The 24,707-nt window shown below is 40.5% G+C and overlaps 1 protein-coding gene across 1 annotated transcript; it reads right to left on the bottom strand.

The window, feature by feature from the left end:
• Positions 1–449: 449 nt before the first annotated feature.
• On the bottom strand, positions 450–24,423 carry LOC124291035 (vitamin D(3) 25-hydroxylase-like). Its single transcript, XM_046727935.1, has 4 exons — positions 24,106–24,423; positions 3,520–4,038; positions 2,446–2,886; positions 450–896 (listed from the first exon to the last, which is right to left on the bottom strand). Exons 1-4 carry the CDS (start codon positions 24,299–24,301, stop codon positions 715–717), a joined length of 1,338 nt encoding a protein of 445 aa, XP_046583891.1. The 5' UTR covers positions 24,302–24,423; the 3' UTR covers positions 450–714.
• Positions 24,424–24,707: the final 284 nt, after the last annotated feature.

Genomic DNA, 24,707 nt, shown 5'->3' with positions numbered 1-24,707 from the left:
GTGAGGGAGTGAGTTTAGTTTCACGCCGCACTCGGCAATATTCCAGCTATATGGCGGCGGTCTGTAAATAATCGAGTCTGGACCAGACAATCCAGTGAGTAACAGCATGAGTATATACGTCTCTAATTTTCCGAATGTAGTTTTGCATGGAAGGCAAATATCAAACAATCAAAAACTGATTACGATGTTAAGGAAGCATTGCTGTTGGTGAGCATGCAAGTATACGTTTATGCATCAGTTTATGCTAGATAAACACACATGTTGTCTCTTCTATGCCTTTGTAATCTGATGGACCACATTCTGGTGGGTATAACGTTGACATAGTCCTGTATCTCGTCAAACCTATTTCATTTTCGATATAACGTTTTGAAGTAAAAGATTTGCACAGTGAAAAGAATGAAAACTATGCCCTGATTGTTGGAAGAGTGGGTTGATTTGAACTACTGACAAAACCGCGGTGAAAGCATAAAGAAGGCTATCCTGAATATGTAAAGTGCAGTATGCGTATATTCACACCGTACACATCGACGTAGCATACGGGGTATGTGAGTACATGGGTATGATGACCCAGTCAGTCGTTTCTGATTACAACTGGTGTAAATTGGAGTTTCGAATGTTCAAGATTTCAATATTCTCAATAACAGAAATGGGAAACCATTTCACACAAAAACATAATGTACAAGGACATATAAAGATTCTAAAACGGTGGTCCTCTCAAATGTTCCTTGGTATGACTTTGCACTTGAAAGGAGGAGCAGTGTCGACAATGCTCACTATTCCAATCAGGAATGGCAGCGTTCCACTTGGAGGGAAGAACTTGAACCTCTGAATCAAGGTGGTCAGAATCAGGAATTGTTCCATACGGAACAATGATTGTCCAACACAAGCACGGCGTCCTGTCAAACAGATTAAATGCAAGAATTATTATTGCATGATCTAGACAAATGACATAACCTTTTGTTTATCATAGTTATGGGTTTTAACAACACAGTGTTTCTTTTTTATCCATCCTTCTGTTTTACTTATCAGGCCAACCGACGTCATCCATCAAATGACTCGGCAGAACTGATCTTTTTCTTCATACTTCACATAAATTAAGTGCAGCCTTACCCTGAAACCCTGATGCTGCTTGGTGGACACCAATTTGTCTACCGTCCCCAAGTACAGAACCAACGTTGACATTAAGATTGTGTCCAGCATCCTTGGCATATTTACTGTGAAAAGCCTTTCATGCTTCACATAACGATCTATAAGCTAATATTGAACTAACATCGGGGGATACCTCCTGGCGAGGTTTAGGGGAATAACCCGTCCCTATCTAGGGCCACCACGGAGAAGCGTTTATCACCAGGCCCTTTTTGTTATTGTTATGTTTTTCACAGTAAAATAAAGTACAGCAGAGAGTGAGGTTGTCCTGGCACAACCTGTAACACTCATCATTAGCACAGGTACCCTTGTTCCCTCTACACTCCTACTGGCGAACAAGGATAAGTTGAGCACCGACCTTACAATTGACCCATATTAGCATGTATGAGTGCCGCCCACTGGCGCACTTGCCATTGTTAGCGAAGGGGCCCCAGGTTGTCCGCGATCAAGTGTAGTGCGATGGGTGGAGCAAGGCACAAGGCGTGTGCAGCTACGCGCGGAATATATTTCATCGTCATATAATGCACGTGCACTAGCCTATATTTGCTCTACCTTTCACAAACCAAATTGGTTTGCTCATTGCCGTGCACCGCCTACTTCTCATAAACACGTTCTCTGCGCCAGTCCAACTTATCCTGGTTTGCCTGTAAACACAGCCCAGTCAGTGAATGGGCCTTCTCCCAGGAAGTGCTGCTTAGTCAACACATCAAGAACGTTCAAGACATCAGGAGGTACCAAACCAAGGCCGCAGAGAACAATAAGGAGCCTGACGACAGTGTACTTGGGATGCAGGCGAGATATTTCAAAGGCAAGGTCCCCATAGTCAGCATGCTTTTAAGTTGATGTGGCTTTCCCATCCTTACGAGGTACCCACCGCTGGGTGGACTGGGACACATAGTCACAGTACTTTGTCCAATCATAATACGCCCAAATAGCCTTGTCCTCGAAAAAAAGCACTGCCCAGTCGAACAGGCCAAGAACTTTCTGGAGAATATGTTGACTCCCCAAGAGTGTCAGAAGGGCTGTGCTCCAGAGAACCCGAACACTCTCCTGATCTTCGTCAAGAGATCAGGAGGTACAAAACCAAGGTCACCGAGAACAATTGAGAGCTTGGCAACAGTGAACCTGCGATGAAAGCGAGACATTTCAAAAGCAAGGTCCACATATATTTATCATACTTTTCCTGATTCTTGCCAATTGCCTGTCAAAACAGGACCTTATCCCTATTATCATTATGAGTAGTAGCAGCATGAACGATAGAAAGGACAAAAGTTTACATCATCAATCAAACATTCTTACCAATCGAAAAGGGCATGAATTCCTCCCTCTTTTGGAATTTTCCTTCATCATTCAGAAAACGCTCCGGTCTGAAATTTTGAGGATCCCCCCATGCCGTCTGATCGTGAAGTACTGAGTTTAACATGGGAATGATAGTGAAACCCTCAGGAAACGTGTAGCCCATGAACTTGACACCGCAGGGGACTGTATATGGCATTCCTGTGGGTACCATATCCACGTGTCTCAATATTTCTGAATACACAGCCTCAACGTAAGGAAGGTTGGGTTTGTCCAGCATCGTGGGTCGTCTCTCCAGCCCGATGTGTTCTTTGATTTGCTGGAAACACTTCTCCTGCACTTCCGGGTAGTGGAGTAGATATAGAATTGACCAAACGAGGTTGTTGCCAGCATCAGTTGTTCCCGCCATAAAGATATCTGTCAGAGTCATCTTCAGGTGACTTTCTAAACACAAATGATATTACCTTTCCTTTAGACAGTGCAACAGTTGGAAATTGCAAGACAGTAGATTTCGTGAGTGACTTTCATTATTTCATTTAACTCTAAGTATGAAGGTACAAACAGGAGACTGTCTAAAATTAATAATTTAAAGCGGCAGGCTAAGAGTTCGTTGTACAAGTATGACTATAGTGAGTGAGTGAGTGAGTTAAGATTTATAGTCTCATCTGCAATATTTCAGCCATATCGTGACTAAAACTAGTTCTAAATTCATAATACATACATATAATATATACAACCCTGTCAACGAAGGACAGTAAAACTTCTAGATTTTCACAAAATGAGTTAAAACTAGCTAGCATATATCTTTTAAAGTAGAAAACTAGTTTTGGGCAATAGAATGTAAAAATAGGCTCTTGATCGCCAACAACTGAAGGTAGATCACCATACTAGGGACCATGGGGACTTACAGTACGTTTGCTACCTGCATGGACCCTAGCTGGAAGTATGGCTATATAATACGCATCTACGAAAGGTGTTTCTAAACGCCTTCTTTACAAGTATGTTTCCCATTTGCATACAAATCCATCAGTTATCAAACAAATCAAACACCCTCCCATTATATGTAATTGACTTTACCATCAAACGCCTTGTCTTCCTGCTTGCTGCGTCGCACCTCTTTGATGAAAGCTGTGGCAAAATCTTGAATGTTGTCTTCGTCATAGTTGTTGATGCGGTCCTCAACGAGTCGAGCTAGTTCTTTCTTCATTACCTCTATGCTTCTCATAAGCCGTTTATAGTTAAAGAAATCTCCTGGTAGCAATCTCACAGCTGGAAGCAGATCGACAATAGTTACATTTCCTGCGCCCCCAAATATTTCATCAAATGTGTTTGACAGCCTAGTGAACCGTGGGTCATTGTATTCATAATGGCGCTTTCCGAAACAAAGTCCACAAATAACATTGGACGTAGCAGTGTAAATCAGTTGTTTACAATCAAACTCCTTTGAACCCTCGTCTTCGAAAGCTTTCAAAAGTAGATTCAACTCTTGCTGTATTTTCTCTTCAGTGTTTAAACTTGCCATCCCCAATTCTCTGAGAGTGGTGACAGTGAACTTTCTTATGTCTTTCCATGCTGCGCCGCCAGTGTTCAATATTCCTACAACATAAATCACATTATATATGGTAATTGTTGACATAGTCATGGAATGAAGAACCTGTATGTTTCTTCTGAATTAGAAAGTTATTGTATATATGGAAATGACAGAAAGTGCACACTTGACTATACATATACTGTGACGATCCCGATCTTCAAACAACTATGTACCGACCAGCGGGATCAGACGGACAGGCTACTTCATATGTCAAGACCTGTGCAGATACAGATAGAATTGGTCTTCAGCAATCTATTGTTGTCGTAAGACTGGGTGGACATCACAGTTTACAGACTGCTGTCATAGAGATGGAATATTTCTGAGTTTGGTTTTAAACAAAAGCAACAACCCCAATCCAATGGGTAGATCGATGCCAGTGTTTGAGACTGTATTATATACAAACTGTCATCACAAAGGCAAACGAACTCTTCGCCTGAACAAACACAAGAACATGTGATATAAGTTCAATGAGGATATTCTACATTAGTTGTGTCCCTGATGCTGAAATGTTTGAAATGTGCTCCACGTGTCCAGTATGCTCTGAGGACCGGAGTAAGGTAACTGTGTTCCAACATCTGTAGACGATGTATGTCTCAAGTCATCCTATTGAAGATGAACGAAAAGAAAGTTCACACTTGGAATTTTGGGATTGCATGCCTACCTACCCACCTACCCACCCAGTCAGATCCACAAAGGTGGTGTATAGTCTGACGTTCTGCTCCCGACACATCTGTAGTTGGCGAGCTGCATCCTGGGCGAAATCCATACTTTCTCACAAGGAGCAGGTCGAATTCCAGGTGAGTGTTGAGGCAGTTGAGCAGAACTCGAGTCAAGGTCTTCCCAGCGATGGACAGCAGAGAGATGCTACGGTGGTTGTTGCATGTGTTTCTGTTCCCTTTGCGCTTGTAGAGGTCGATGATGGAAGCGTCTTTGAGTTCCTGTGGCAACTTTTCTTGGGACCACTTGGAATTGAACAGGCTTGTGAGATTCTCAATCAGTTTTGTGCCACCGAAAGTGTAGATTTCAGCAGGGATGGAATCGGTACCAGGCCCATTGCCGGTTGATAGGCGCTTGATGGCTTTTGCTTCAGAGGGGGGGTTCTGCCAATGTGTCATCAAATGGGACTTGTGGCAGCCTGTCGATGGCTTCATTGTTGATGGTCGATGGACGGTTGAGGATGCTGTTGAAGTGCTCCGCCCAGCACTCAAGGATTTTTTCCTTGTCCGAGATCAGTGTGTTCCCATCGGCGCTAACGAGAGGAGAGGAGAGGATCCGGACGAGGTGGGACCGTAGACGGCCTTGAGGGCACTGTAGAAGTTCTTCATGTGCTTCCTGTCAGCGTATGCCTGGATGGCATCAGCCTTCTCACTGAGCCATTCATCTTGCATGTGGCGCAGCTCAGTCTGTGCTGTTCTTTTGGCTGCGTTGAAAGCTTCTTTCTTGGAGATGGAGGAGGGGTCATTGAGAAGTGCTCTGTGGAGTCGGTTTTTTACCTCCAGTAGAGTCGGGATACGGCTGTTGTTGTCGTCAAACCAGTCCTGGTGTTTCAGGGTAGTGGATCCCACAACGTCTGAGGGGGCAGCATAGACAGCATCTCGGAGACGTGCCCACTGTCTCCACATCGGCGTCGATGTCAGTGTTGGGAGGTTGCAGCTTGCTGTCAAGCTCCTCTACCAGCTTTTATTTGACAAGGTCACTCTTGAGCATGGTCGCTCGGGGACTTTGAAGCCTTGGGGCCTCCTGGGTGGTGTGATGCATAGGTTCATCTTGGATATCAGCACTCTGTTCCACACACGGTCTTTGTGACTCTCACTTCCTGTCTGTCCCTTTGCCTGACAATGACGTAGTCCAGTAGATGCCAATGTTTAGAGCGCGGGTGCATCCACGATGTCTTGTTGCAGTTGTGAAGACAGAAGTCGGTGTTGGTGATGAGAAGGTTGTGTGCAGCGCAGGTTTCCAGATGAAGGAGGCCGTTGCTGTTACAGTTGCCCACGCCATGTTTACCTAGCACTCCCTCCAATGATGACTGGTCTCTGCCGACCCGGGCATTGAAGTCACCGAGAGCGATGAGCTTTTGTCATCTCGGTACATCAAGTCGTCAGGGTTAGTCATGGTGGGGGCGTAGAAGCAGATCAGGGCCTAGATTTTCGAAGCTCTCTTTGTGCTAAGATAGTCGTAAGTTAATGTTAATGTATGGCACTTACGACTGTCTTAGCGCTAAGAGAGCTTCGAAAATCTAGGCCCTGTGTGGCAAATGTCTTCTTGGGAAGCCGGAGGCGAGCGGTCATCAGGCGATCATTGATCCCCTTGGGTGGAGCTGTCAGCTTCTTGACCAGGTTGGAATTGATGGCAAAACCAACACCTGCCTTGCGTCGCTTGTCTTGCCCGTGCCCGATCCAGAAGAACATGTACCCGGCAGACTGCTCTGTCAGTTGTCCTTCCTCCACAAACGGGTCTCACTGAGGGCGGCAATCTGGATGTTGTAGCGAGCTAGTTCGCTGGCAATGAGGGCGATCCCCCTCTCAGGTTGGTCAGTCCCGGTAGGTCCAGGAGAGTGAGGTCATCTTAGATGAAATAGGTTTGGTGTTTCTTTTCTTACGGCTGTGGTGGGACCCGTGCTGGCCAGGGAGCAATGAGGTAGGCAATGTTTAGGACACCTTTTCTAGTCCCGTCCCTATGCTAGGCGGTAAGCAGTGCTGTCCTCAAGGGGGCTGCCGAAGTCCACTCGTCCATCGCTGCAGGACTTGGGAAGAGTGGCTGAGGATGAGAGGTGAAGTGATGGGGATGGAGTCGTGACTTGCGCTTGACTTGGATTAAAGTGAGGGAGAGTTGCGCATGGTCGTCGGCGTCACTCTCTCGTCCCTGTCCATCTGGGTCCGGTGGCCTGATGTTGTCGAGACGGCTGGAGAGGGGCCGGAATGCAGTGGATTGCCAGCATTCATGCTCCTGTCTTCACCGTGCCCTAGTTGCGCTCTACGGCGCCGTCCTGGCACCGAATTCTGCCCGTTGAACCAGTCGAGTGGTTTCGTCCGTGCAGTCTGCCGGAGCCAGTCTTCACATGCTTTGGGAGGGGTTGAGACCCCACCGGCTACCCTCCACCTGGTTCAGCCCGCCAGCCAATGCGGTTACCGGGGTGTAGCCATTCTCATGCTACAGCTTCAAGGAGTTGAGTGTCAGGTGGGAACCAAAGTAGTCCAAGCTATCCTGAAAAGGACTTTTGGCTGGCTGTTCCTACAGAGCACCCCATGCACACACACGCACGCACGCAATCACGCACGCACGCACATACAAACATATCCACATATAAACATATCCACATATATCCTCCAAAGTGCTGTGAGTGGAAAATAATGAAATTTCTGAATCTCACATACAACCTATGTACACGGTGTTGTACTTCACTGAGTCTAGCGTACATGCCACAGAAGTAGACTATCCTGAGATTGTCTTGAGTAAATGCATTACGTGAGATATCAATGCTTCCACACGGCTTCCACAAAATTGAAGATTTTGTTGAATCGCACATGCGTATCATGTACACGGCCGCAGAAGTAGAATGTTTCAAAACTTGTCTAGAGAGAAAGCATTATATAACATATAATCATAGGAACGCCAAAACCAAGTGTCCAGCTGAAATCAAACGAAACATATTGGGTGCAAAAACGAACGCTGTGCTTGTAAGACTGCGCTTGTTTCAAATGTAAAACAAATAGAAATTCAGTTCTTACATTGCGTACCATTTTTTCAAACATCCATTCATCAATGTGTTGCATGCATTGGCTCAATACTTTAAGAATATGAATGAAAGCAGTATCGTAGTAAGAAATAGGAAATTAGAAATAAATACAATACAGTAAATTGAGATATTCATTCGAAATTGTCAAAGTCCCTGTGCAACGTGACGCCATGACTGATGCAATACATGCAGAACAACAACGGTAATTATCAGCATTTCTGGCTCTTCTCTATCATATACTTTATGGTTTGTTTCTTTTGTGGTTGTTTTTATTTGTTGGTGTTGTTTTTTGTTTTGTTGGGTTGGGTTTTTTTTGGGTGGCGTGAGGTCTTGGGGTGGGGTGGGGTCACCCAATTTGTTCTGGGGAGCTAGGGGGTCATCAGTTTTGTACACACGTACTATGGGGAGGGTGTCAGCAATTTTGTACATAACAAAATATTTAAAATTATGTTTAAAATCATAGAAGGGGAGGGTGCATTGGTTTCTAGAAATCATGAGAAGGGGTGGTGGGGTCAGGGCTTCTCAAGAAAATCATTGGTTTTCTTACTTGACAGAGTGCAGGGGGCAATCACTTATTTAAAGTGTACACAATACATTTTATACAACCTGTCGACAGGGAAAGTCATTCTACACAGTTATAGAATTACATGCTTCTAAATTAGACAAATGGTAAAATAAATATACAAAACGGGCTCATCACCTCCACCATGCTAGGGACCATAAGTTTTTGCTACCTGAACGCTGTCCCCTTCAATGATTGAAATTTAGACATTTAATCTGTGAGAGAGTGAATGTTAAGATTTATAGTCACATCGGCAACCCCCAGTGAGGGCAGCCACTCAAAGGCTTGACTACCATTGATTCTTATCATCAATTGATCAAAATTGATCAACTAGTATATTTCTTTAAAAATTCAAACGGAAGATCCTCTCCTTTAACAGGTATTCATGATATATATTTAATGATTCTTTCATCACAAAGGGATACTAAACGGAAAGATCCTCTCTCTTTTAACAGGTATTCAATACGACATCATCGTATAATGACCTCTTCAAATCTGGACTGACATCCCAAGTAGGTGTAACCAATATAGGGTTTTATTTCATGCAATTTATTTATACCTACTTGGGTGTCCCACTTCTTCTCCATCAGATCACGGATATAAGATCTGATGACAGCTTTTTAATCAGAGTATGGAAGAAGAAGTGGTGGTACAGATTTGTTGAGTGCTGCCTTGGCAGCAAGATCAGTCATTGTGTTCCCAGAAATGCCAACGTGGCTGGGTATCCAACAGAGGACGATGTCGTATTGGCCAGTAGCAAGATCATTATATAATTCAATTATTTCGATTAAAAGGGTATGTTTACAAGAAACATTTTTTATAGCCTGAAGGCAAGAAGAAGAGTCTGAAAATATGATATATTCTTTATATTTAGGTGTCTAATAATATATTTAAGAGCTGTTAGTTTTGCGTTTGCTTCTGCTGTGAATATTGAGCTGCCATCTCTTAATCTGGAGGATATTGTTCTGGATCTAATGACAGTGGCAATCTTGGATCCATCTGTAAATAAGGATTTGTATGTATTGTATTTACCTATTAATTGACTATATTCTTAATATATTGTAATTCATTAGTTTCCGAGTTTTTAAATGTTGTCAGTGTTAGGTCAACTTGTGGCCTCACCAATTGCAAAGAAGGAGAAGAAAGCAAACGGGAAGGAAATATATTTTCTAGCGCAATGCCAACAGCATAAATGAAAGGTTTGACTCTTAGTCTGAGAGGCGGAACAAGCGAAGATTTTTTGTTGTACAGATCCTAATAAAGAGGATTTAAAACACAGTTAAATGCAGAATTTGACTTGTTATAATATAGCTTTGTTATATACTGCAAGGATAGTTTTATACGGCATTGGTTAAGAAGTGGCTCATCTGCCTCGACATAGAGACTATCAACAGGAGAAGTTCTAAAAGATCCAAGACAAAGTCTGAGTCCTTGATGGTGGACTGAATCTAATAGTTTTATATTGCTATTGCAAGCTCCACTATATACGATGGAGCCATAATCAAGTTTGTAACGGACCAAAAATTGATATAGGTGTAGGAGCGCAGCATAAGCTCCTCCCCACTTAGAATTGGAAACAACTTTTAACAGATTAAGTGCCTTCAGGCATTCAACTTTAAGGGATTTAATATGTTGCAGAAACGTTAAATGGGAGTTAAAAAATAGACCCAAGAACATGGCCTCTTTGACAACTTTGATGTGAGTGCCATTTAAAAATAGTTCTGGGTCCTCATGCGCCTTATATTTTCTACAAAAGTGAATACAATTGTATTCTGAGTTGTAGGACACCCTGATCCTGATTATAATGGTCAGACAGGGTTGAACCCATTCGGATTTGAAATTGCCAGTCTGTTAAAACCTGGGATATGAAAAGAGGTAAACGACCCCTTAAACCAAAATCATGTAAATCCTTTAAAATGCTATGCTTCCAGGTGGTATCGTATGCTTTCTCGAGAAATACCGATACTGCATGTTGTTTATTCACTATAACATTGTCAACATACCAAATGATCAATGGACCTACGATTTTTCCTGAATCCACATTGAATATTTGTCATAAGGTTATTGGTTTCAAGATACCAAATTAATCTATTGTTTACCATTCGTTTCATGGTCATACAGAAACAACTCGTTAAAGAGATTGGTTTGTAATTAGATGGATCAGTATAATCCCGGCCAGGCTTTGGTACAAGAAAAACAATGGCATTGCGCCACGAAGTTGGGAAATTACTTGATGTCCATATTGTATCAAAAATATTTAGATGTGTTTCCAAACATGATTCAGGTAAATGCTTCAAGAACTGATATTATTATAAACTTCTGTTGCTGTACCATGAGCTTGCTCAAGGCCAGTGTGGGCCTCATGCAATGAAAATATTTTATTATAGTCTTTGCTTTTGTGTGAGTTAAAATTTATTGTAGTGTTGTTTCTGATATTTTAGAAATTCTGGGACGCAATTTGACGAAGAACAATGTTTGGTGAGAGTTTCACCAAGCTTATTGGCAATGTCAGACTTAAATACCTGTAACCATATCCTTCAGATTGCGAACAGTTGATTTGGAACCTTTGTCCTTAATTCTTTGTCTCATGTTCCACACCTTTTAAATCGGTGTACGGGAATTTATTTTCGAAACATATTTCCTCCAAGACTGACGCTTATTCTGTTTAAAAGTGCGTCGAGCCTTGGCATTTAAATTGTTTACTTTATTTAAATCATGGACTGTAGGATGTCGGCGAAACTACATCTCAGCATTCTTCCTATACTTCATGGCCTGTTTACATTCACTAGTAAACCATGGTTTACGAATATGTGCAATTGCAGAGGACTTGGGTATAGTTAAGTCACCAATGTCATTGAGTATATCAGAAAACGACTGTATAGGATCTTCACTGTTCCTGAAAAGGTCATGTTTTAAGTGTTCAACACACAGAGTCTCATATAATGACCAACAAGCCCTAGCGAAGTTCCTTTTTGATAAAGGTGGATAATCACCAGGTTGTATGTTTTGAGAATGGTGGGGAAGTGATCACTCCCACATAGGTCATCACGGACCATCCATTCAAATTCAGTATACAAGATGAGTCGGCGAGTGACAGATCCAGGGAAAATATCTTCCCGTAGCTGGATGCAAATAAGTGGCTGAATCATCATTGAAAATACACAAATTATTATCGGAAATGAATTCCTCAAGGCTTTTACTTTTATCATTTGTGTGGGCACTTCCCCAAAGCGGCTTGTGTCCATTGAGGTCGCCCATGAGGACACATGGCTTCGGATGTTGATCATACAGATTTTGAAGATCTGACTGTCGGATATCGGAAGAGGGATATACAAACTGCACAGTGTCAACGCAATGTGCAGTCAGACGAACAGCTATAGCCTGAAGATTGGTATGAAGAGTGACAGGACTATGTATTATACCCTACCGTACCCAAATAGAAGCACTTCCAGTTGCTTTATCTCCTGGAGGGTAAAAAGAATGTTAATCGCTGTACTGTCTTAAAGTAAAGTTATCTGTAGGTTTTAGATATGTCTCTTGCGGGCATATTGCTGACGGCTGAAAATCTTGTATCAGCAATTGTATCTCATCGAAGTTATTTTTAGTCCTCTGCAATTTCATTGCATTAAAGTAGCCAATTGGTGATCTCTCTCGTGAATGCGAGGAGTATAAGCTCCTCCGCCTGTCCTGTGAGGACAGAGTGACCTATATATCGAGAGGTACAAAAGAGTTTTTTTAGAGGAAAATCCGACGTTGAAGGGATGGTAAGGGGTTGTTTTCTGTTTAATTTCTTTTCTTTTCTTGTTTTTGTCGTACATTTGAAGGTTGCGAAAACAGTGGTTTATCTGGCAGACTCTGTTTGGCATCAAGACGAATATTGGGTGCCTCTGGACGTAGCCTGAGTAACCGGGGACGTAGGTAGATTGTCTGAAGCAACGGGTTTTTCAGATTAGACCTATGTCAAGTCAGTCTGACATGCTGTAGAAGAAGTTGCTACAGAGCGTGTAACTGCAACAGAATAAGTGAGTGAGTGAGTTGATATTTATCGTCACATCGGCAGTATTTCAGCCATATCGTGACGAGAGCAATTAATAGTTATATTATAGATCAATAAAATTAGAAAATAAAATCCTGTTGAAGAACAGTAAAAGTACTGGTGTATCACAGATATCCATGTAAAACTAGTAATTAAATCTAAAACATTTTAACAAGAAATGACGAGACAATGTAAAAACAGGTTATAGATTGCCAACAACTGAAGGTAGATCACCATACTAGGGGCCATGGGGACTTACAGTACATTTGCTTCCTGCATGGACCCTAGCTGGATTTACACCATACCCTCAGCCTAGCCATACATTTAAAAAGACACATATTCTACGAATAAAAATAGTGGAGAGCTTTAATTTACTTTGAATGTTTGTGGACTTACGTACCCTCTTAGGAGGACAATATCTTTACAGTACTTTAACTCCCTTTAACCCAACGTTTACTGATGTAACAGCCTGTTCTTTCAACTTTGTTGCAATTTCCTCTTCAGTCATTTCAGAAAGACATCGAGCTCTGTCGCAGACGATGCCACGACAGGAACTTAAAGTTCTGTGCACAGACACAGCAACCTCGATATTTGCAAATGATTGAATTGACAAAAGATTCAGAGATTGCTGCTTCCGTGTCCACTCGATCAAAAGCGAGCCACTACGAAGACAAGTTAAACTCGTCACTTCCCCACAAATTCCAACAATTGCTTTAGAAATAGCGAATGGATTTAATTTTAAAGGGAGTTTATCTCTTGAATCAGCATTTGTGGATAGATGTCTGGTAGATTGATCATTGTCGTCTATTCGCCTTTTCTGTTCATTACGATTTGAACCAGGTTGTTTTGGGTCCATGGTGGAAACAATGATTCAACACCCCTGCTCCACATCCACCACAGAATGTAAACAATGACGGTGTCAATTAGCACCGGATCTCCGATATGCCGACACCAGGGATACAGGAGTGTTATACTCAAGAAAATATGACATGAATAGCTGTATCTATCTACCAATTTAATGCCAGAATGGTTCGGCCCTTGTAAAAAAATTGGACACACACACTAGTCAGAGGTCAACATCACCATATTGGCCCTTGAGCCAAAACGCCTTCTGGCATAAGACTCTAGGCAATTACAATGACATACATTTTTGTTTCAAAGCCCAAATAGAATATCACACTGCAAAAGTGCTAAACAGAATATGTTTTTAGCACAGGGCATGACATGCCCAGCCGATTGATGGAATCGGGCCCATTCCACCTCCCGTCTACGTGAAGTAAGGGCCAAAGTGGTGTGTTGGGCAAAAGGAACACGGTTCCTGACTCCTTTGCTCTCAAGAAGAGCTATTAGCGTTACCAAGCACCAACCACGAGGAGGTTGCCCTTCAAACAATAAAAACAGATAACCATAATCAGATAGTCAGAATGTTTCTGATTACTTTCATATTTTTGTAAAAACGATTCCTGAATCAAGGGAAGGGCCTGCGCATAATCCTGCTTACCCATGTCAGCGAGGCAGCCTTTTTGTTAGAAACCGGTCATCGGTAGTGATGTATATTTGGTAATTTCTTTGAGGTGAAGGTCGGTTGAATAAAGGTAAACACAATCACCATATCCTGCTGATTACGCTTACAGTATTATAATGTATATTTTGTGTATCGTTCAGATATATTTTTCATGAAACTAGTTTCATTATCTACATTTGGCATTGCTCAATTTATCATAAGTAGACATAGGTCATGCAATTTTTGTTTGTTTGAATAATATTTTCATAAGAAATTGACACATTTAGTATATTAGAGCATATTTTAAACCTTTATACAAGATAAGTGTTTGAAGATGAAACGTAGGCATCATGTCCTTGACTGTAAAACACGACCTTAGTTCCTTTGATGTGCAATATTCAATACTGGGGCAATATTGCAGTTTCATATGAACAAGTTAATCAACAGCGATTTCGTTTAACCTATATATGTTATCAAATGTACATGCACACATGCTAAATGGGATTGTCGTGTTCATTAAATTTGTTTGTGTCATTTTTTAGACAAAAAATGATATATATTTGTGTGGCCAGGTGCGCGTTTGTCACAAACTTTTTACGATTTACTATCAATTCAAATTCGATTAAATATATTGTGATGACAGGATATCAAACTGTAACTATATTTCCACGATAATTGTAAAACCAAATATGCTCACGTACCTAGTTTCTTTGATGTGCAATATGCATTATTGGTACCAATATTGCAGTTTCATATGAGCAAGTTAATGACCCGAATGGGCAGAAAGTCACGCATATTTGATATCACGCTCCACTGATCTTGTGTTGTGGTAAGAATAAAGTGAAATTACAAGGCTCGGTTTGAATATAACTTTTTTATAAACTTCAACATTGTCGCTTGTTCGTTTATTCATAATTACATACAGTAAACAAAATGAACCTAGAGAATTCCCAATTTGAAACACATAAATTCTAAAACAATATAGACAATATTTCGGTCACTTGCTGTTGCTGTTTTATTGAAGAGACTGAACGAAAAATAGAAATCGAAGCACTCGAGGAGAGAGAGCTTGTAACAAATCCATCATATCTCATGCGACAGCACCCAACACGATCGTTGTAATCTACGTGACTTTTCTTTGTGATGACTGCATAACACATTGAAGGGAGATATCACTCACAAAATTCAGTCGTTAATGCCAAAGTTGGGAACAACATTACATGTAACTTTCTCTCCAATCAGATGAGTTTGTTAGCATTATAACAATAAACTTGATCAAGTGAAAGCTCTTGAAAATATAACTTTATGTCATACTATTAAACGCAGTTCCTTACGCAAAAGAAGCAGACAAAAAGAATCAACACCTGAGAGGTAATATAATGAACTTCACTGACTATACAACAGTATTTTAAAAGGGTAATAGTGTTGATAAGGTTGTCAATGAATGCCTTTGTAACGTAGAATACAGATTTGCATCAAAACACTTGTTCACGTGAATAACATTCATTCCTTCTTTCTCTTTTTTTCCTTGCCTGTAATCCCGCTGGATCTTTGCACGAGTCTTGCCCATTCTGTCAGAATTAAGAAATTGATATTTTGTAATCTACGTTACCAAACTGTAATCTGCGTTATCTTACAAACTAATTCATTTAACGTAAAATCGTCCTCCAATAGACGGATTAAATAAAAATTACCATATACTAAAGTCATTATAATTACTCGATTAGCAATTAAAATGTTACCGGAACATGTTGTTGTGATGAGGGTGTTACTTGATTTATCGCAGTCTGCGTTATCATACTTTGAGGAGTCAGTACAAAATTGAGGGGAAAGATATGTTGCAGTTTTTCTTAAGACATCGAAATATCATAATTTACTGTTAATATCAATATTACTAAAAAAGCTATGTGGTGTTAACAGAATTGATGCAAACTTCATGAAAAACAACTTTTATCAGTCGTTTAAAATGATGACCAGAGGCGTAGCTACCACGTAGCACAAAAAGCATGTGCTTACACTTTGAAATTCAATAAAAGCATTTATAAGAGATATATTGAGGTTCTTGTAAAATGTTTCTTTATTTTATTGGTGACAGTCGTCAGAACGCACTGTTCTTCGCGGAAAACTATTTTTCCAATCACACGTTGACTAGTATACCCAATATTTATTTAAAAACAAAAATGTTTATATCTAGTTGTGTGGCATGAGCTCTTTGCGTGTGTCAGACCAAACACTTACGCTGTATTGGCAAGTTGTTCAAATCTATTGGCATCAAAATACAAGTATTTTAACAAATTAACGTTTAGGAAACTACACTTGATAAAGATAACAAATGAGATTTAATTAACAGTCATTTGGTCTCCTTCGGAAATCATGAGTCAAATGTTTAACAGTGAGAACTGTCAAACAATTGATTCTTTTTTTGTACAATTGCAGTCAAAAACAGAGGTTCCATCTGTTAGTTCAACCAACACGAATTCCAATAACTGTTCTTCGTGTGAGGAAGAAGGCGCGACTTGTAAGCCTTCACTGGCATCAGATTCACCGAAACTATCTTACAGTTTCTTTGGTACTGATATTGGCTGGTACACAAAAAGTGAACTAAAATCAGAACAAATTAGTTCTACTCTTCTGAAACAGTTACATTCAACAGATGTAAGGGCTGACAAAACACTAAAATATCCTTTAACGGAAATTAGAGGTGTAAAACGGAGATTTAATCCAACACATATTGATAACAATGATTGGCTGAGATATTCTCTTTCAAAAGATGGTGTCATTTGCTTACCATGTGCTCTTTTTGAAAATGACAATAAAAAAGGCGCATTTGTTACATCGTACGTTCATGATTGGGCAAATATCGGGACACTTATAAAGAGACGTACCAAACTTGATTCCCATCACTTTTGTGCCGGGAAATCTTTGAATTATAGAACAATTAGAAGCTATAAACAGGATGATATTTGTTGCCAACTTTCTAAGTAACTGTTGAAAGAAATAGTTCAAATCTCAAAACAGAACAGAACAGAACAGAATTTTATTTCAGTAACAGGCCTCCGGCCCAAAATACATATGCATAAATTGATGGATAATTTGAGCACATATGTATGTCATTTAGATTTGTGTTTCTTGTCAACAAAGTATAAAAATAGACATACATCCTTGATGATATTAACATATTTACTCTGTAATATAGATATATAATTAATAATTGATGGACATTTACTAAAATATTTTGATATGTACTTATTTCTGATATGAGAATATGCATCACAGATATAAAACACATGCCATTCATCTTCAACAACGAAGATACCATTTAATTTACAAAACAGGCAATGCCTTTCATTATGTACAACATTAATGTATCTACCAGTTTCAACTGCTAGTATAAAATTACAACATCGAAATCGGGCATATATAATTTTTAAATATTGAGGGATATCATTATTTATCAAGTAGCTCTCTACATTTAACAAAGATTTGAATTGCTTATAGTACAAACATTTACAGCTACTGTCCAAAGATGACTGCCAAGATTGGAATAAATTATCATGTAGTCTCTGTTTAAATGGTTCAATAAATATTTTGTGATCACCAATTTCCTGGCTTATCCAAACAAATCCAATACCAAATTGAAAAAGTATATTTTTAATTCTAGTTGCCTATGAATTTCGTCCTACCCTGTCTAGAGATAATAGCATAAAATAACATTGTTTTGGTAATCTATAGTCAGGCATGTTTAGAAGTCTGCACCAGTATTTCACTGCATTGGTTGTATAAGTAAACTGTAAAGGCACTTTTCCACATTCACCCAAGGCCATATTGTTACAGGTGGATTTTCCAAGTTTCAAAACATATTTACAAACTTTAATATGGACAGATTCAATAGTAGGATGTGCCGCAGATTTCAGACCCACAACATAGAATGGGTGATATCATACAATCAAAAATCTTAAATAAATCTGTACAATTAATGCTGCCAAGTTTCCTTTGGAATGTTTTAACAGAGAATATTGCCTTATTAGCTTGTGATGCAAGACAAGATGTAGCTTTACTCCAGGATAATTTAGGAGTGAAAATAATTCCAAGGTACTTGTAAAATGATACAGTGTCAATGACATTACCATTATAAACCCAATTTTCATATGAGCGCAAGGGACCACCATTTCTAAACACAATAATCTTGGTTTTCTTTTAATTCACGCTCATACCAGTTTGCTCACAAAATTTATCAAGTACATTAATCTTTTTTTGCAACTGTGCACAGGTGTCAGGTATTGCTGACACATCATCAGCAAACATAAGAGAGCAGATATTGCTAATAGAAGAAGAAACTGTAATACCTTGACCTCCTTCCAACTCCATAAGACTGCATAATTTATTTATGCAAATAATAAAAATCTGAGGGCTCAAAACACAGCCTTGACGAGTACCGCTTTTACAAGAAAAACTATTTGTCTCAAAACGCTAGTTGAGACACTCGTTTTGTGCGGGAGACATAATAGCTATTAGTGGCCATTATGCTGAGAAAAACATTTTGTAGCCCTCTTGCATTATCGTGCAAAGCACGATGAGTTATTGAACATCCGCAAAACAGCACAATACGAAACAAATATTTATCACCAGCCATTCAAAATGAGCTTCTTGATTTTACTCATCACAATTTAGAAACCAGTTGGTTAATGACTGCAATTCAAAGAAATGTTTTTCTCCCATTGCTGACGAGGCAACAGATTCCTCAACCAGAAAACAAATTTCTATCTCTGTTCGACACATGTCATTGGACGACCAGGGTCAAACTATACTCAAAGAATCATTTTTAGGTGTCACTGAGGCTGACAGTACAAAGGCAGCTGTCTTAGCCGAGTCGTTTTTGTCAGAACTAGACAAGTATGGGGTTACGAAACGCTATATAAGGGATCAAGGTTATGATGGTGCCTCAAGCATGAGTGGGTATTTGAATGGTGTACAAGCCATCATAAGACATTAATATCCTGAAGCATTCTTTGTTCACTGTAAGTCTCATTGTTTGAATCTGGCCTTGGTCCATAGCCGTTCCATAACATCAGTCAAGAATAATATTTTAACAGTACAAAGCATTGCCTTTTCGTATTCGGCAAAACGTCTCTTGGCATACACTAAGGAACTGGAATCCAATGAGAATGCTCAGGAAGCAGTGGGACGAAAGCGAAAGATTACTTGACTCTGTGTAAACACGTTGGGCAAGTCGTGCGGGTTAACGTTCGTCATCCACTTTCAAAGCATCATTCGATGTTATAGTTGAAAGTTTGAGTGCCCTTGAGCAAGATGGCGACTCTAGAGCAAGGTCCCTTAGATATTCCATTCAATTTTTTGACTTCAACATTGGCCTTGTTGTTACTCAACACATAGTCCAGTACACAGTTTAGTTATCTCTCATGTTGCAGTCTCCGACCATTGACCTCATTCGTGCATCAAACCACGAGGCCTCTGTTGTCATCAGGAGTTAGAGACAGATTCCTGATGACGAGTCTGTATGGGAGGAACTTTTCAGTGAGGCATCTGATATTGCAAGCAAATACGACATTATTCCCACCAAGCCAAGATGTCTGAGCCGTCAAACGATGCGCGACAATGCCCCTGCATCCACACCTGGAGTCTACTGGAAGAGGAATCTTTTTTACCCTTTGCTAGATCATATGGCTCAGCAATTAGAGGACAGGATTATCTAGTCCCAATGGCCGATTCGAAGCTCAGAATTTTGTACCTACTTCTGTTCATGATATGTCCGAGGAAATGGATAGACGAATATTCGCACAGTTCACTGAGCTGAAAGAGAACTCACATAACCAACAAACGGTAGAAATCAGGCGATGGCAAGTACGTTGGCAAGATATTCCAGCAGAGGAGAAACCATCGTTTTTGTTGGCAACAGTGGACTGCGCAAAAGAAGATCTTTATCCAAATATCCATGTTGCCCTCAACACACTTGTGACAATGCCAGTGTCTTCGGCAACTGCTGAGCGTTCCTTCAGCGCAATGAGACGTGTTAAAACGTATCTCAGGTCAACAATGGTAACGGAATGGCTTTATGCACTTGCACTACTTCATATTCACAGGGATTTTGATGTCAACTTTGATAAGGTGGTGGATGATTTTGCAGAAGGGAAAACCCGCAAAATGGCAATTCTCTTCAAGTAGAGATGCATACAGTAACTCATGCCAGCAGATCTGTTCCTGGCTGTTTCACACAATTTCATAGATGGTTTAGCTATTCTTGTTCTTGTTCCCTTTACAACGTTCATGTATTTCTGAGAGTTCCAGTTGATTGTTTTGTGGTTTATTGGACGTTGATTCCAGCGGCCATGATGTCTACTCCATCTCAAACGCACCTGGCTGTGACGTGGTGTTAGTGGTGGACGAACTTCAGGTCGCCTACATCGGAGTCCGCCTGCCCTTAAACGCCGACAAACGGTGCTCCTGGATATCCTTACATTGTTAACATTGAAGTGTTCTGTCTGAAGATCTGCTACGTTAAAGAATCTGTTACGCAAGGCAGTGTTAATCATGTGCCTATTAGCTCGGACAATTGTGACTCTAGGGCGACCTGGTTGACGAGCATATTCCACGGACCCATTGGCTTGAATTCTCTGCCACAGTCTACCAATAGCACTCTGACTCACATTAAGGCGGACAGCAACCTGCCGCTGAGTTTGACCAGATTCCAAAAGGCCTATAGCCTGACCCCTTTCAGCAAGTGTCAAAAAACGTATCATTTTAAGCTGCGATTTCAAACAGGTACCTGGACAGTGAACGACAGTGAACAAATATCAATGCATGTGTATTATCCTCCACTTTCCATGGATAGAGCGACTTGCACGTGCAAATCATTGCCATTAAAGTGGCATATTGACCATTTCCATACTGAAAATTTGAAAAAGAATGTGCCATTCATAACAGAATATATCGAACGTAAAACACAACTTTGCAGATTCTGATACCTTACGCTTTGGACTTAAGGTATCAAAAATGCAAATTCAACTTAAAAAGTTTTAAAAAAATATAAAATTACGCTATAAAAAAATACAAACGATTCACTAAAAAAAGCCCAGCAGGGGTGAAAAGTGGTTTCAGAGCTTTGCTGCGCTGCGCAGAAAGCGCATGCGCAGTGAATAGGTTCGCGCGGCTCGAACCGGGATGCCCGGATTATAAGGTCGTGAGCAGGAGTAGTCTAATCTTGGTTGTGTACACAAACAACAAATAGTAAATGATCTACTCGTTACATAAAAAAAACCTTGTTAAGGTTCTAGATCTACTCAGCAAAGTGTTCGACATTTCAAGACGGAAAACCTTCGTTGGCGGTGAGTACTCGGAGAAGGCTTTGATGTGAGCTATTTTTCTAATGTTTTGTTGATATTTCACAGGCGCGATTTAACTGTTATATAATTTCATTTGACTATTTCGCCACACGTTCTTCTTACCGAGTCACTTTCTCAGTTCGATACTTAACAACAACGTCATTATCTAGCATTGTCAGAATTCCTAACTGTGGTATAGATAGATATGCCTCTGTCACAGACAAAACTAAATGTCTGTTTTATTGACACCTCTGTGTCTGCCTGCCTGCCTGCCTGCTAATGACAATATGCAATACACAACTTCAATCATTGACCACGCGCAATTTGAACTAACACCTATCAGGCTATACACCATAAACAAAACACATTGATTTATGGCTCGTGCACCTGAGTTCTGTCTCTGTCACATTATGCAATTACACAGACAGGCAGGTGTGATACTTGTACACATGACATGTTATGATGTTGATTGCAAAATGTTATGCACAATAAATGAGCATGTATTTACAAAACCCAACATCTCTCTCTCTCTCTACACACACACACACACACACACACACACACACACACACACACACACACACACACACACACACACACACACACACACACACACACACACACACACACACACACACACACACACACACACACACACACACACACACAGCGAGAGAGAGCCCTGAGCTTATCGGCAATGAAAGTACTCGTTACACTCGTGCACGCCCACCAAAACAAAAAAAATTGATTTGCAATTGTACGCTTATAATTTTGTTTATTTGTTAGTTTGTTGTCATAATGAGCAATGTATATTATATCTCATGAATAAAGGATAATTGTGTTTTAATTATGTTTATTTTGTTGGTTGCATCTAAGCTTTAACGAACGTAATAATGACATTTCAAAGGCCTGGTGTGTTTTCCATACTGTTAAGAAAGTTTGTAAGACATTCAGTTGTATATATCTCAAACAAAAACGAAGATTTTACAACTTTTAAGAAATAGTGTTACAAACAGGTTGATGACACCGAGTATACATCAGTTAATTCATACAGACACCCGCTCATTACATATAATTCACTTTACCATCAAACGCCTTGTCCTCCTGCTTACTGCGTCGTACCTCTTTGAGGAAAGCTGTGGCGAAATCTTCAACGTTGTCTGCGTCAAAGTTGTTGACGCGGTCCTCAGCGTGACGAGCTACCTCTTTCTTCAAAACCGCTACGTTTCTCACAAGACGGTTATAATTAAAGAAATCTCACGGTATAAATCTCACGGCTGGAAACAGATCGACCATGTTTGAATTTCCCATGTCACTTGCAATCATTTCTACTGCGTCTGTCAGCTTTATGAATCGTGGGTCGTTGTATTCATAATGACGCTTTCCGAAACAAAGTCCACAAATTATGTTGGACATAGCAGTGAAGATCAGTTGTTTACAATCAATCTCTTTTGAACCTTCATCCTCGAAAACTTTCAAAAGGACATTCAACTCTTGGTGTATTTTCTCTTCAGCGATTGAACTTGCCATCCCTAATTCTCTGAGAGCGGCGACAGCGAACTTTCTTTGGTCTTTCCATGTTTCGCCGTTTGTGCTAACTATTCCTAAAACATAAAGAAATTTATATATGTTATTTCTTGATATCGTCGTGAAATTAAGAACTTGTATGTTTCTTTTGTGTTGGAGATATGTTATATAAATGGGAAAAACAGAAATTACATACAGAACATTTACCGACTAGTGGGGTCAAGGTGATTGATATCCCAACACCCATCAAGATGCGGGTAAGAGTGAATCGTCAGCAATCTATCCTTTTGTCGTAAGAGAAAACTGAAGGGATCATGTGGTCAGGTTCACTGGCTTGGTTGATATATGTCCACTTATCACAGTTTACATAGCTGATTAATATTGCTGAAATCAATGAATGTGTTTCAAAGTTCGAACGCAGTTTCTGTTACCAATGATGTCATACATATTTTAGCATATCAATCAGTTTGGTTGCATACCAAATATGCTCCGAAAATGAATAGATATTTAAGTCTCACTAATCACCATTCTGTTAACAGGTGTCATATGCATTGTTCTGGGCAATAGTGGAGACATACTTTGTGTATCACTTGACCTTTCAAACATTTTCAGATACTTGAGTCAACTTCAGCTTCACTATTAGTCAAGGCTTTCAGCTCATAATCGCTGTTTTCTCTCCCTTGACCTTTCTTTTGTCGAAGTGCCGTTTGGCGTAAAACATGTCATCGCATTTCGGGTATTCGGACGACTAATAAAGTATTTGCAGTTTTCTCGCTGATATAGAACCGACTCCGTGGTGTAGTGGTTAGAGCGTCCGCCCGGAGAGCGGAAGGTCGCCGGGTCGATCCCCGACCGCGTCATACCAAAAGACGTTAAAATATGGTACTTGTTGGTCCCTGTCTGGCGCTCGGCATTAATGGGTACAACAAGGACTGGTCGGCTCGGAGTCAGTATAATGTGTCTGAGTGGGGTATTCATGCTTCACTGCGGCATGGTATCTCAGTGGGCTAGCACTATAAAACCAGCTTCAGTCTGAGCTAGTACAAGCAGCAGCACATACACATACAAACGCATGCACGTCGTCACATGAGCGAAATACTCTCAAGCACGACGTTAAACCCAATTTCACCTCACCTCACCCCGCTGATATAGAACTGTAAATCGTTTCACAAAATTTCAAAAGACAACCTTATATGAAACAAAAGCAGTCATCCAACTATTTGTAAGGTCTGGTTGACGCAACTCCCCTCGTTTAAGCGCGGGTAAACGCCAGCATCCAAAAACGTGTGATGTCTAAAACAGTGGTAAAGGTGGTATGTAACAACTGTCCCCTAGAACTTCTTAATGCAAAATAAACAGTTACCTACCTTTGCCCTCACTCAAAATATCCGTGAAAAAGGAATGAGGCCTGTATGAAAAAACGTCGGCGTTCTTGACCAGGGCCTCCTTGATAACATGGTAGCCGTTGAGGACGATGACCGGCCTGTGGAAGATGTACACGCTGAAGATGTCGCCGTACTGACGTCGCAGATTGTTGAAAGCGACTCGGGGGTCTGTGTCCATTTGAAAAATGTTGCCCACCAGTGGTAGAAGTGGGGGTCCGGGTGGTAATCCTGCAGGACGCCGTGTTGACAGCCATAGTATTAGTAACACAGCGATAAACACCAGTATCAGAGATGTATTAAACATCAACATCCCCACCAGCAGTGCGATAGAAGCCATAACAGCAGCAGTGCTTGAATTTAACATGGCTGCCATTTCGACACCTACTCGCCATATTGATCTATGATATACTAGTAATTATAAATTGTTCTCTGAATACCAGACATGATTGGACAGGAAGCCCTTACCGAGTACGGCGTTATTCAACATACAAACAAAACATGTATAGAGCATTATATACTCATGCCAATAATGGTTGTCACCCCTTAAATTTTTTAATTGGTGTGGGGTGTGGGTGTGAGTCGTG

The sequence above is a fragment of the Haliotis rubra genome, unplaced genomic scaffold, assembly GCF_003918875.1.
Source record: "Haliotis rubra isolate DU_JTF1 unplaced genomic scaffold, ASM391887v1 Scf48, whole genome shotgun sequence".
NCBI classification, from domain to species: domain Eukaryota; kingdom Metazoa; phylum Mollusca; class Gastropoda; order Lepetellida; family Haliotidae; genus Haliotis; species Haliotis rubra.
Note: the sequence above shows the minus strand (reverse complement) of the source record. Positions and strands in the feature narration are given on the sequence as shown.